Consider the following 14,451-nt stretch of genomic DNA (forward strand, 5'->3'; position numbering starts at 1 on the left):
ATTAAACTGCGCAACGCTGTGATGTTAAAACTGCATTAGACCCGAATCCTCATCGCCAGCTGCACGTCGCCCGTGGCCGGATCACAAATTTCACGAAAAACTGCACAGATGAACCCCCCCACCCCCACCCCCCCACAGTCAGCCCGCTTCACGTCTATCAGCTGAAAATGTCATTTTCCTTTAAGATGATGTAAGACATTACTACACGGGACGATTTTTTCTCCCTCTCTTGCACAGCTTGGAGCAACATTATCTTGAGCCTTCTGCTGGTCCAAACGTTTCAGCACTCAGCAGTTTGGAGAGATGGGTGCGCGCAGGAATCCCGCTCCCATCCTCCTCTGTGTGAGAAACCTCGGCGCATGTTTCAGTATCTCAGCAGCCAGGAGCGACGCGTGGTACCAGAGTGATAAGATGCATGCACATTTTTGAATTTAAATTTTTTTTAATTTTATTTTAGTTTATCTGGGACTTATTTGGCTGAACTAGGAGCCAAACGCAAATGGGTGACGCTCTCCATTGAAACTTGAGCAGAAATGTTTCTACTCTTTTATACTGAGAGATTTCTGAGTGAAGTGAGTATATTACATTTATCTGAAGTCAAACTAGCGAATAAACGGAGTGGATGCGTGTAACACGACGCTGGTTAGGACAATCGATTCCATTCAAAAAGGATGCACCGTGGGTAGACACATTTACGCACGGGGTTAAAGGATGTACTGTAGACACACCTTGGGATTGTTTTGTCATGAGATACTGGATGCGAGCGCTGCAGCTTGCATCAAGACTATGCGTTAGCTCTGAGCGCATCAGCACCACATACGCCCACACCCTGAACTTCTGGGACGTTTGCGCTCCGTGATCGAGACTCGGATTTCTTATAAGATTGGACAAAAATGGCACTGAGCGAAAACTGCAAAACACAACCTACAAAGGAACAAGGCTCAGTGCAAAATCCTCCATCGGATGTGATTGAGCTAAACGTGGGCGGGCAGGTTTATTACACTCGTTATGGTACACTGGCGAGCTTTCCAAATTCTCTACTTGGGAAGCTGTTCTCTAACAAGAAGGGGTCTTCGAATGACTTGTCCCGGGATCTCAGAGGACGCTATTTTATAGACAGAGATGGTTTTCTGTTTCGGTATGTCCTGGATTACCTTAGAGACAAGCAGGTTGTCCTTCCTGACCACTTTCCTGAAAGAGGAAGGTTGAAAAGGGAGGCGGAATACTTTCAGCTACCAGAATTAGTCAAACTTTTGTCATCCGAGGAGTCAAAACTCATTCCAGACGACTTGTACTACAGTGATTTGGACGATGCGTCGCAAGGCAGCGACCAGAGGTATTACCCCTCTTACGCCTTTGACAGGAGATATGGCTATATCACAGTCGCGCTCAAAGGCGTTTGCGCAGCGGGAGGCAGAGAAACTCAAACTGATGGCAAGGCCAGAAAGTTACCTAGAATCTTCATTAGCAGCAGGATTGGTTTGGCGAAAGAAGTGTTTGGGGACGCCCTGAATGAGAACAGGGACATGGACAGACCTCCGGACCGATACACCTGCAGATTTTACCTCAAGTTCAGACACCTGGAGAGAGCGTTTGACATGCTGTCAGAGAGCGGCTTTCACATTGTGGCCTGCAATTCGTCCCTGACCACGTCCCCCATCGGTCATTACCCGGATGACAGGGTCTGGTCCAATTACGCACAGTACATCTTCTACCGTGAGTGAAGATTTATTCCCACTCTGTTCTCTTAAAAGTGATAACGAGCTGAACCGGAGGCCTTGTGACCTTCAGAAGTAATCATAATGCAACCATCAGCAAAGTAAAACACAAACAACCACAAATATGAACTAAACATAAAGAAGCAAAAAAATAAATAAAAAAAATAAAACAGGACCTAATGCCCTTACCTCCCCATATGACTACATCCAGGCAATATAACGCCTATCAGAAAGGGTGTTTTCACATTAAAAGGTCATCTTACTAGTTTTCCATTTGACAGCCAGTCTAATTGGAAGATTTGCAGATCATATGCAGAAAGCGGTTTGCTCACATCGCCAGGAGGCATGGTCAGATTGCAGCATTATCCTTTTAAATATTTGCATCCCTTACAGTAACTGATTTCAAACATGTGTTCTGGGTCGAAGATAAGAAGCAAACCTGCCTACGGCCCTCAGAGGAGCTTAGTCACAATGCTGCTATACTTCAAGTACACATGCGTCATGCGTAAACATGCCTTATTGCTCACATTTTTGCCAGGCGCTGGGTTATGAATAATATAGCACCAGCGGGCAGGGGAAAAAATATCACATGAATGCTGCTGATTCTCTTGAATCAGCTCATGCTTTTTACTTGGAGACAAAGTTTGTTCATCAGCAAAATACCTAATTAGCTGCAAATATGGCTTAACCCGTGCAGAGGGATGAGTTGGACCATATGGTCAATTAAAGAGCACTTTGTTCCTAATTCTGAAAGGCTCCCTTTAGAAGAGCTGAGTAAAATCCAGTTGGTGGGTCAGGGTTGGAGGTGCAAGAGGGTGGACTGAGGAAGACATGACATATGGTTTGGTAATGATTTAGCAATAGCATTGTTAATACAAGTTAATTATCACAGAGGGGTCTGCCTTGACCTGAGAAAACATCCAACCAGGCAGCTAGGAGGATTTTCCTGAGTCATTCCACAATCTGGAGCACAATATGGTGTAGGTGTTCACCCTCTTCCCCATTAACAGACACTGCTCTAGGACAAAGTCATGGGACAGTAGGAGGAGGAGAAGGTGGGAAGAGACAGAGGAGAAACTGCAACACCATGAAAGTGAAGAGGCTGCAGAATAACAAGAGCTAAGAGCAAATAAGGGAAAAGAGAGGGAAATGTAAGAAGGCAAGCTGAAGTGAAGGGAAGAAAGGGGAGGCTGGCAGATGGAGGAGAGAGCTGCTGAGCGGGAGGGACGAGGGAGTAAAAGTTGCATGAGACCTGGCCATGGGGAGAAAGAACTGAGGCAGAAAGAAGAGAGAGGGAGCGGGAGCAAAAATAGATTAAAGTAAGGATCAGACAGGGAAGTTCATTGAGGCCGTGGGAGCGGGGAGGAAAAAAAACTGGGTGGTGAAACATGGAAGCAGAGGGAGAGACAGGCTGGGTTTTCATTAGAAGACAGCAGACAAGGTGCGAGAAGAAGCACAGACACACATGTATTGATAGATAGATAGATAGATAGATAGATAGATAGATAGATAGATAGATAGATAGATAGATAGATAGATAGATAGATAGATAGATAGATAGATAGATAGATAGATAGATAGATAGATAGATAGATAGATAGATAGATAGATAGATAGATAGATGAGAAGACAAAGGCATGATCAGAGTGATGGATAGGCACATCAAAGGTAGACAGGCAGGACAGGCCTTGCTTCACAGCAGCCCGCATCCACTCTCAAAACTAATACTGTAACCTGATTCTGAATGTGGGACATTGGCTGGCCTAGGGCAGGTAGTCCTAAGCTAAGAATGCATGTAGACAAGTGCACCTTGGGGGGGCAAAAAAACAGATGTGCTTTATTGTTGTTTCTTGTTTTCAGCAGAACATTTTACTGCTCTTTTTTTTAATCCCCCTTTCCCCATCCTTACAGAAACTTGCATAGAGGGAAAATGGTCAGAGGGAGGATGGGTTTATTGAGTCTCTAAGAAGAGCAATCCAGTGAGTTAAAAAAAAACAAAAAAAAAAAAGAAGAAGAAAAAACTGAGGACTTCCTTCCAGCCTGTCAGTTCCTTAGCGTCATCCATGCTGCTATTCTTGTTAAATGCATCAGTTGTTTTCTGGCTCCGCTGTCTGGCAGCATTAGCGTGGACTCCACATATTCATAATTTTTTTCTATGAACAGTCAAGGGACTCGTTCCTCTCATCATGTTAAGAAACTCTTATCTCAATTATTGTCATCCTCCCCTGCCCTGCAGAATATGCTGCTGGTTTCTCCTCAGACTAAAACAAATGATATTTTAATCTAAAGGGCAATCTCCTCAGGAGGCTGCAGCCATGATGAATGATTCACATTTAACCAAGCATGACTTGTACACCTTTTGAATAAACAACTCAACAAGAGAAAAGTATATTTAAACTGTTAATCAGCACATAGAGTGAAAAGGACTGGGATCAGAACTTGCTTTTAGCGGATCATTTGGGCAGCCGGCATCTGGCTTTGCAAATTAGTTGTAAAGATACATATAGCTGAGAGTATTCACTCAGCCATCCAAATCATTGAATTCAGGTGTTCCAATCACTTCCATGGCTACAGTTGTATAAACCAAGCACCTAGGCATGCAGACTGTTTCTGCAAACATTTGTGAAAGAATGGGTCGCTATCAGGAGCTCAATGAATTCCACCATGGTACCGTGACAGGGTGCAACAAGTCCAGTCGTGAAATTTCCTTGCTACTAAATATTCCACAGTCAACTGTTAGTGGTATCATAACACAGTGGAAGTGATTGGGAATGACAGCAACTCAGCCACAATGTGGTAGGCAACATAAAATGACAGAGTGGAGTCAGCGGATGCTGAGGGGCATAGTGCACAGAGGTTGCAAACTTTTTGCAGAGTCAGTTGCTACAGACCTCCAAACTTCATGTGGCCTTCAGATTAGCTCAAGAACAGCATGTAGAGAGCTTCATGGAATGGGTTTCCATGGCCGTGCAGCTGCATCCAAGCGTTAGCCCACCAAGTGTTGCATAGCAAAGCATTGGAGTGGTGGTGCATTGGTGTAAAGCACGCCACCAGTGGACTCTAGATAAGTGGAGACGTGTTCCCTGGAGTGACGAATCATGCTTCTCCATCTGGCAATCCAATGGAAGACTCTGGGTTTGACAGTTGCCAGGACAACGGTACTTGTCTGACTGCACTGTGCCAAGTGTAAAGTTTGGTGAAGGTGGGATTATGGTGTGGGGTTGTTTTTTAGGTGTTGGGCTCGGCCCCTTAGTTTCACTGTAAGGAACTCTTAATGCTTCAGCATAGGGAGAAATTTTAGACAATTTCATGCTCCCAACTTTGTGGGAACAGTTTGGGGATGGCCCCTTCCTGTTCCAACATGACTGCACACCAGTGCACAAAGCAAGGCCCATAAAGACATGGATGAACCAGTTTGGTGTGGAAAAAACTTGGCCGGCCTCAACCTGATAGAACACCTTTGGAATGAATTATAGTGGAGACTGTGAACCAGGCCTTCTAGTCCAACATCAGTGTCTGACCTCACAAATGTGCTTCTGGAAGAATGGTCAAAAATTCCCATAAACACTCCTAAACGTTATGGAAAGCCTTCCCAGAAGAGCTGACGCTGTTATAGCTATAAGAGGTGGACCGACATCATATAATACCCTGTGGATTAAGAATGGGATGTCACTCAAGTTCATATGAATGTGAAGGCAGATGAGTGAATACTTTTGGCAACACAGCATAGAAGTCAATTAAAGTCATACATAAAAAGTTATTATTATGAGATGAAAAATCAAAGCTATTTGAAAAATATAAATTATTTAAAATATCAAGTCAAAACTGTGAAATTTAAAAGCCAAAAATTATTAATGAGTTTTAAAAATGAGATAAATGTCCAAATTATGGCTTACTTACTCAAAATGAGATGAGAAAAATGGGGGGGGGGGGGGGGGGGGGGTATCATGAATTTTTGAGTGAAGAATTTAAATGCGGAGGTCATATGCTGACATTTTCAATAACACCCTGTGCAGAGAAATTTGACTCAGTACATCAAAACGTTAACTTAACTGTGAGCATTTTAATTATATTATTACACACTTTTCATTTTTCCCCCCTTTGACTGGCAGAAATGGCCTTATTTAAGTGACTCTGTCAAGTGACTTGCCAAGAAGAAATGTAGGTTGTTTAGCATGACAGGCATGTTTGCTGTTTTCGATGGGTAGTGACAACATTATTGCTGTAGTGATTAAAAACTCTAACCTCCCAGCTGGCGTTTGGGACCGGTCCCCTCTCTGCAAATTATCTCTGGGGAAAGTGGGGAGTGTTGCTGCTAATTAAAAAGCAATCTGTGATCCCAAAATATTTCCTCTACTGCAGCCATCCACTGAGGGAAAAAAGTAGCTACCTATTTAAAGAGACACTATAAGCACCATTACACAATAGGAGAACATTGGGCAATTCATAAATGAAAACTAGCTGTCATCTCGGACAAAATAGCACCCTAACCTGCTCATCACTGAATGCTGGGAAACTAGAGGCTTGTTCATTTTTCCCACTCAGAAAGAGCTGTGCAGAGAGCCTTGTCAAAATGGGAGACTTACAGTAAAGATGGAAGATGATTGTACTTGCCCTGCTCTGTTAATATAACTGTGCAGTCTTCATTTAGGCTGTGAAAGAGATGATGTGCGGCCATAATGGCTCCTGAACAATGGCCACAAAGTGGCAGGGAGAGACAGTGAAAGTAATCAATTGCTTGGGCGTAATGGAGGCAGAGATTGGACCATCCCTGAGCTCCCACGGAGCCTGGTTGGAGTCTGGATGGATTGGCAATGCCTACAGGAGATGGATGGCGTTCCCATGAATAACTCATACACATCTTAAAGAGCACCTGGGCAGAAAAATGGTCGGAAACAAGGCGAGGTTTGTGTGCATTTTTTTTTTTCCCCCATCTCCCATGACATCAGCTCATGCAGACAATCTGCTCCACCTTGGGAGTAAGTATGAGTTTATTAAAAAGTTCAAAAGGAAAATCTAGTCTTTGAAATCAATCCTTCTTTGAAAGATCACATCGTAGCCTTCTTTCCATCCCTGCTGTATGGTTTCTAAATGTTTGGCCTTCTAGAAGCTTTTGTGATTTCTATCCAGCCACTGGTTTGGCCTAATTTCAGTACAACAGAAAAAGTTAGAACCTAAAATCCAAATAAGTATGTGATAAGATACATTTTACTTTCTCCTTTGTGATTGTTTTATATGCTACTAATTTAGTTAAAAGTTGGAAATGCTATTGGTTAAGACTGTCCCACTGTCTATGCACACTGATTGCATTCTGGCTTAAGTACACTGTATGACGAGTGACTGACAAACTCGTAATGCAGTTTTGACAACAAAACAAAATGTAGATTTTTATTGATGATGCATTTTAAATAGGCAAACTTGGATGGTATTTTAGGTGAGATACAGGAAGAGAAAAAAAATCCTGAGTACATATTTAGTTCTTTACATCACTTTTAAAAAGCAAAACAAAAAACTTGACATATATTCAGATAAGTGCATTTTAACAGCTGCTGTTGCATAACTTTTTATGAGAGTCATCAGGTTGTGAGGTTTTCATATTTAGGCCTATTAATTAAAATTTTTACCAGTAACTCGCTATAAAGTGTATGAGATTTTACAGTGCATATCTTTAAACTCCAAATGAATTTATTCTCATACACTGTGCCAGAAAGAAAACTTTCCAGTTTTATTTCAATCTTTATCCTGAAGGTCTTTACGGAGAGCCTTCTTCATACATCATTCATAGAACATCATTTATAGAACATTTGATCCCTAAAAACATGGTGGGGGGAATCTATTTTTTTTTCTAACCATTAAGATTTTTTTTTTCAATTTTATTGAATAACAAAATCCCAAATTCCTTCTGTACAGGCCGTAGACTATAATATATATCAGCAAAATAAAACAACTTTTGAAGCTGATTCTAGTCAACATTTAGACTGCTGTTCATATTTTGATGGCTGCTGCCAGAGTTGCAAATTTAAACATAGAATTTAAGGAATCTTGTAAAGTAAAAAGAAAAACCTTAATCATTGGTCAGCGAAGAAAGTTTTATGATTATATCAAAAATTTGATCATATTTCTCTGAGAGTCTCCCCTTTAATGGAATTGACCAGCCAGCACTTAAACAGAAGTTATTATTTTAGTCTCTGGTTCTGCTATTTCTGCACCATGAAGCTGCTAGAGAGCAGGTATATCAGCTCTTTCTGTCTGACATTTAACACCTTAATGATACCTCCAGAGATATTTAATGGCCTCTTGGATGTGAAAGTCTTCACATTATGGACAGGACTGAGTGTTTTCTGAAGAGAAGGGGATCCCCTGTGTTGGTATGCAGGAGACCTTTGCACATTAGCCACTGCCATGTTCTGACTTTTTTGAGGGTGCATGGCACTCTACAGTCACAATCACTTTATTAGGTAAATTTTGCTGGTAATGGGTTGGACTCGCTTTTGCCTTTAGGGCTTCCTTAATTCTTCATGGCGTAGATTTTTATCAGGGTGCTGGAAACATTCCTCAGAGATTTGGGTCCATATTGACAGGACAGCTTCACACAGTCACTGCAGATTTGTCAGCTGTACATCCGTGATGTGAATGTACCATTCCAGCACACCCCAAAGGGGCTCTATTGGATTGAGATCTGGCGACTGTGGAGGCCATTTGAGTACAGTGAACTCATTGTCATGTTCAAGAAACCAGTTTGAGATGATGTGAGCTTAGTGACATGGCATGTTATCCTGCTGGAAGCAGCCATCAGAAGATGGGTACACTGTGGTCATAAAGGGATGGACATGGTTGGCAACAATACTCTGAAGAAGAAACAGCCTTTATTGTCCCACAGAGGGGAAATTTGGGTGTAACTGTGGTGTTTAAATGATGCTTGGTTGGTGATAAGAGCCCAAAATGTGCCAAGAAAATTTCCCACACTATTAAACCGCTAAGAGCAGCCTGAACCATTGACACAAGGCGAGATGGAGCCATATCATGCTGCTCACACCAAATTCTGACCCCACGAATAGAAACTGAGATTCATCAGACCAGGTAATTTTTTTCCACTCTTCTATTGTCCAATTTTGGTGAGCCCATCTGAACTTTTCTGTTCTTAGACAGGAATATCACTCAGTGTGGTCTTCTGCTGCTGTAGTCCATCTGCTTCAAGGTCTGACATGATGTGTGTTCAGAGATGCTTTTCTTCATACCTTGGCTCTAATGAATGGCTATTTATTTGAGTTGCTGTTGCTTTCCTATCAGCTTGAAGCAGTCTGGCCATTCTCCTCTGACCTCTGGCAACAACAAGGCATTTTCTCCCAGAGAACTGCCACCACTCGGTATTTTCTCTTTGTTGGACCATTTTCTGTAAACTCTAGAGATAGTTGTGTCAGAAAATCCCAGCAGATCAGTAGTTTCTGAAACACTCAGACCAGCCCGTCTGGTACTGGCAACCATGCCACATTCACAAGTCTCATAAATCACATTTTCTCATTCTGATGCTGAACTTCAGCAGGTCATCTTGACCATGTCTACATGACTAAATGCACTGAGCTGCTGCCATGTGATTGGCTGATTAGATATTTGAGGTAACAAGGAGCTGAACCTAACAAAGTGGTTGGTGAGTATGTCTATAAAGATGGTCTTATGTTTGAACTCATTGTTCAGTGCACTTTCTTAGATTTCCCTCTCTGACTAAAGCCAACCTGACAGGGTGAGGAACCAGAATATCCCCCGCCCCCCATTCTCCTGAGGCATCATTTAGGGGATGAATAGAGCATTGCAACTTCTTGGGACACGTCCTCCCTTCATCTTGCTTCATCAGTGCTTGTGCAGAAGAGGGGTGTGGCTCTGGGTCAGGGGACAGGCCTGCAGGGAGAGGCTGATATAGACATTTCAATCTGCCTGCTACGCTTGTTCATCTCCCTGTCAGGGAGACACTCAGCGGACTGCCACCCTCTGACTCGGGAAGAGAGAGCACCCGCTTGTCATTAACAATCACCCAGTGAAGCTGTCACTGTCCTCATGGAAGGCAAATAATTTGAGCCAGGGCAGTGAGAAACTATAAGACAGGCTCTGTGTCCTTGAATTAGGTCATGTAGTGCTTTTTGAAACTCAACGGGTTACCCTGACTTCCCAGCTCATTCTCATCACCACTGCTAATAAGGGTTGTTTCAGTAGATTAGGCTGGCTGCGTGGAGGTAATTAATATTGACAAATTCAAATGTATGCAAATATTACAGACATTATTATACAAGAGGCAAGAGGTTTGACACAAACTGCTGAAGTGATACTTCTGCAGCAAATAAGACTATCTTGGCGAAATGGATTACCCTCTCCGTGTAAGGACAATCACCGCTTTTGCAAGACAATTGTTTTTTTTCTGCTCCAAGGACATGATGACCTAAATTGTGAGCTAACAACCATGTAAACTACACTCTTCCAGAGGCAGGAAGAGTAAAAAAAATGTTTGTGTTATTGGATATAGAAGCTGAACACTATAACATCAAAAAGTCTATGCTCATATGAACTTTGGATGCATGAATATGCATCTTTAACCTGCAACATGATTATTAATAAAAGGCCAATCGATTTTGTACATTTTGTTTGTTTCACACTCAATGTCTTGGCCAGAAAATATCATTTCATAAGAGAAATGCAGCAACCGAAGCTTCATACTCTTGGGTCTCGCAGGCTTCTGCTGTGTTTGCACAAATAACAGACAGTAATGAAAGTGAACAAAAGCAGACGTGTTTATTGCAGAATTTCAAAAGCGTCTTTGTGTCAGACTCAAACAGCTTGGACGTGAAATGCTTTTTGTGTTCCAAACTTTCATCCATGTAGATCGAGGGCACAGTTCACGTCATATTCACATTTAAGAAGCAGACAGCTTTGGGTCGCTCATGTCTGAACATTAAATAAATTGTATTCTGGCCTCCTGGTTGTGTACAGTAACAACGTGAGATTTCTGAGTGATAACTCTTTATTGTTGCCTTTTTTTTCATTATTCTTTTGCTTCTCAACTTTCAGCACACAATTGTGCAGAGTTTCTCTCAGATTACATGACTGAAGCATGGTGCTGCTCTGCCTTTAAAGCTGCCATCATCAGACACCTCTGATGACTCAGTTTAGGAGCACAGTTAAAACCAGCCTCCCCCCCTAAGTGTCTGGCAAGAATCCCTCTGACATTTTGCATTTGAGTTTGTCAGAGCGCTCCGCCTTCAGTCATGTCCTACTTTACTGCCATTTAAAACCTTTAAAAACCTTTAATCAAATGCACAGTTAGTTGAAGCTGTGTAAACCCGGCCTCTGTAGGCACAAGGACAGGCGTTCCTTCTTTCCTTAGAGGTGGAGAGGATACCCTGTGTGACACACCTGCTCACGCCCGTGCTCTGTGCAGAGCTCGACTGCCTCTCTCTGTGTTGTTTATAAGAAGTGCAGACACAGCCCAACTCTGAGGACCAGCCCTAGTCAGTTAATGTGGTTGGAATATGATCTCTTAGATGGGGTGTATAGATCTGCGAAAAAAAAAACAAAAAAAAAAAACACATTACAATCAATGGCTTCCCTGAAAAGATACTAGAGTGTATCACACCCACCCAATTGTTTAAATGTACCTGAAAATGACTGTGTTTCCTGCAAAGACTCTTAGTTGTTTACTGACTTGGCTCTGATGCAGAAATAAGAACCTTACACTTCATTCCAGATGCTCAGATTTGTCTTTGTGTTAATGGCTGTGTGGCAACAGCCACTTCCATATCCGTGCTCCATTAACATGAATTGTTGTGGAAAACAAAAATGCAAGCACAGGTGCCTCTCGGCCTCGTTGGCGGCTTTAATACGATTCATTCTCCTGCATGGGCTCAGAAATTTTATGCTGCTATTATTGGGTGTTGGCTAGTTTCCTAAACGGGTTTCCCCTCTGGACTACAGCATCCATCCATTTAGAAACAATGCTCAGCCTCCTCCTCTTGATCCTCCTTGCTAAAGCGCCTGCATCCATTTGCCTGGTGCTGTTTGTCTGCCGGATTCAGCAGGATTCATTTTGAGGGAAGGGGTGGGGGGGGTGGGGGGGTGGATTGGTGTGCTGATTAGCCTCTTTACTCATGGATTAGCCATTAAAAAGCTGTTAGTGACTCTCTCACTATCAGCCCAATGCAATCATCGCGCTAAAGATAAGGTCATTATTACTGTCTGCGCAGAGAGGTTAAAATCCCCCTTGAACTATGCTCAGTTTAAATTGGCGCATGCACTGGAGGGAGTAATGGACAAATTATTGCTCCCTCTGAGATATCATTGCTATTGAGTCTGTATCATAACACTGGGAGAAGCCATTAAGATGTTTCTGTGTCCGTGAGTTTATTCCTCATATGCTGCTGTTTACATACAACGTTGCGCATTTCAACCTAAATGAGGCACAGTTATTTTGGGAAATGAAAGACAGCTACAGTCTTTGCTGCCTTTACTTGAACACTTCACCAGCCAGCGGGCAGTACTGTACAGTCCATAATTAGCCGTGTAGGAGGATGTGAGATGAGACAAGAAGAAGATACAGGCAGAAAAACAAAGACCACAAAAATCTTTAGTTTGTACCTGTTTGCTGTTCGAGAGTCACTGTTCCAAACTTCTTGACAGGAGATTACAGCACATCAAAGGTCTACAGCCACTCTGACCCAACTCTTATACCAGCCAAGGCAAATTATGCTTTGGTTGCCTGTCTTTTCTTCCTTGTTGATTCCCCAAATATATAACGCATATTCCCTGACTTATTTGACTGAGTGATCTGAAAACACAAAAATAATATGCCACCTTCTTGGCAGCCAGGTTACAGCTCCAATAAGAAGCTGCACCAGCAGAGCAGATTGCTTTGGCTCCAAGACAAGCTTCGCCTTGGGAAATGGGAAAGGTCTTTAAGGGAGTCGTGCTGAGCTGCACTGAGCTCCAAGGTTCTCCTTATCAGAGGATGCAATATGCACAGCCCACCAGCTTTTTGAAATTCAGCAATTAAATGTCAAAGCCAACACCTCACATGTTCTTACAGCTGTAGCCTTATTTAAATAATTGAAAGATACTCGTGTGGACACTGAAACTGCTGTGTAGGCATTTGTCAGCATTTGCTTGTTCACTACAACTGTTTGAGTTGATTAGTGCTGGGATTTGTCACTATAAAGACCATTTGCAGCGGTTTTCTGCAACGTGGTGGGCCATTTACTGCATGCAGTCAAACCCCACTGACAAATATATTTGCACTGTTTTCTAGGTGGACCTTCTCGGTGGTCATCCTCTCACTGTGACTGCTGCTGCAAGAGCCACAAGAGCGAGCGCGAGGGAGAGAGCGGCACGTCCTTCAACGACCTCTCCACTTCCTGCTCTGAGACCCAGTCGGAGGCCAGTTCCCCTCAAGGAACCGTGATCTGTGGCCCCGTGAGCCGACGGTCCAACATCCAGACACTGGACCGGCCAGTGCCTAAAGGACCAGTTCACATGCTGCAGCAGGCAGAGATGCGCCGCAAGACTGACATGCTCCGCGTGAGAACCTTCGGAGTCCGAGAGCGAGAGGCCGCAAAAAGGAAAGCAAACAAGGAGAAGATGACTCCAGAGCAGGAGCTGGAGAAATGTATCCAAGACTTCCGGCGCATTAGGATTCCCGATCACTTTCCGGAAAGGAAGTACATGTGGCAATCGGAGCTTCTGAGGAAGTACCATCTCTAAATATAAGTGTGAAGGAGAGAAAAGAGAGAATGAGAGATGGTACTGTAGTATCATTTAACCATCAGCGGAGAGCATTAAACTGCATAGGCAATGCACTGCACCCTGTAAGATGCATACAGTATTAGAAAAAACAAAAAACTAACAAAAAGAAAACTGTGGGCACTTTCCTGCCGGGATGACTAGCCGAGCACACACAGTATGAGGCAGTGTGAGTCATTTATTTGTAAGGTATGCACAGTGTTGTGTATGACATGCACATGTGTAAATCAGGTTTCTCCTGTTGGGGCTTACATCACACACCCTGCTCTCGCCTCAGAAAGCTGAGAGACAGGAAACACTACCACTAACAACAAAGCAACCTCAGGGGCAACATCATTTCAGTTCATCAACTTACCACATACTGTATGTGCAATAGCCCACAATAGCTGTTTTCTAAATGGATGTACCCAGATGGTGCTGTGAGTTAGCAATGGAATATCACTATACTTCACTGATAACACATATACTTATAGTACGCTTTGAAAGCAGCACTGCATGTCATTTCACCCTTAGCATAATTATGCAATATCGAACAATGTTTAAATTCACCATTTTGTGTGATGGGTAAAAATGATCTGTAATGACTGAGGCTGACTTTACTGAGGAAAGCACTGCCTGGATCTGTTTGCCGTTGTAAAACTTTTTGTCCATTGACGTCATTATGTGTTGGATAGCTGATGTTGTGTAGGTAGAGTGTATAATGCCAATGGATACTGATCTAATCCTTGATTGTATGTGTCCAAATCAAAAAAAAGTAAATAAATGGATTAGAATTCTGTTCCATCATAGTGAACCTTCTTGTGGCCTTCAAAACTAAAACTTTTAACCACTGAGAACCCCCTCTCCCATACCCAGAGGTGCTGGAATGCAAATTGTGTACTTCAGTATTTTGCTTCCAAGGAGCCAGACCTCCTTGTAGTTGTTTTAAATATTAATTCTCCAGATTTTCTGACAT

At 42.8% G+C, this 14,451-nt stretch overlaps 1 protein-coding gene across 1 annotated transcript; it reads left to right on the top strand.

Moving 5' to 3' along the window:
• The first annotated feature begins 275 nt into the window (after nt 1-275).
• On the top strand, nt 276-14,247 carry LOC115786410 (BTB/POZ domain-containing protein KCTD16-like). The gene is made up of 2 exons (XM_030738537.1): nt 276-1,716; nt 13,006-14,247. The coding sequence occupies exons 1-2, from the start codon at nt 894-896 to the stop codon at nt 13,455-13,457; spliced, it is 1,275 nt and encodes a 424-aa protein (XP_030594397.1). The 5' UTR covers nt 276-893; the 3' UTR covers nt 13,458-14,247.
• Nucleotides 14,248-14,451: the final 204 nt, after the last annotated feature.

Source organism: Archocentrus centrarchus, chromosome 10 (genome assembly GCF_007364275.1).
Source record: "Archocentrus centrarchus isolate MPI-CPG fArcCen1 chromosome 10, fArcCen1, whole genome shotgun sequence".
NCBI lineage: Eukaryota > Metazoa > Chordata > Actinopteri > Cichliformes > Cichlidae > Archocentrus > Archocentrus centrarchus.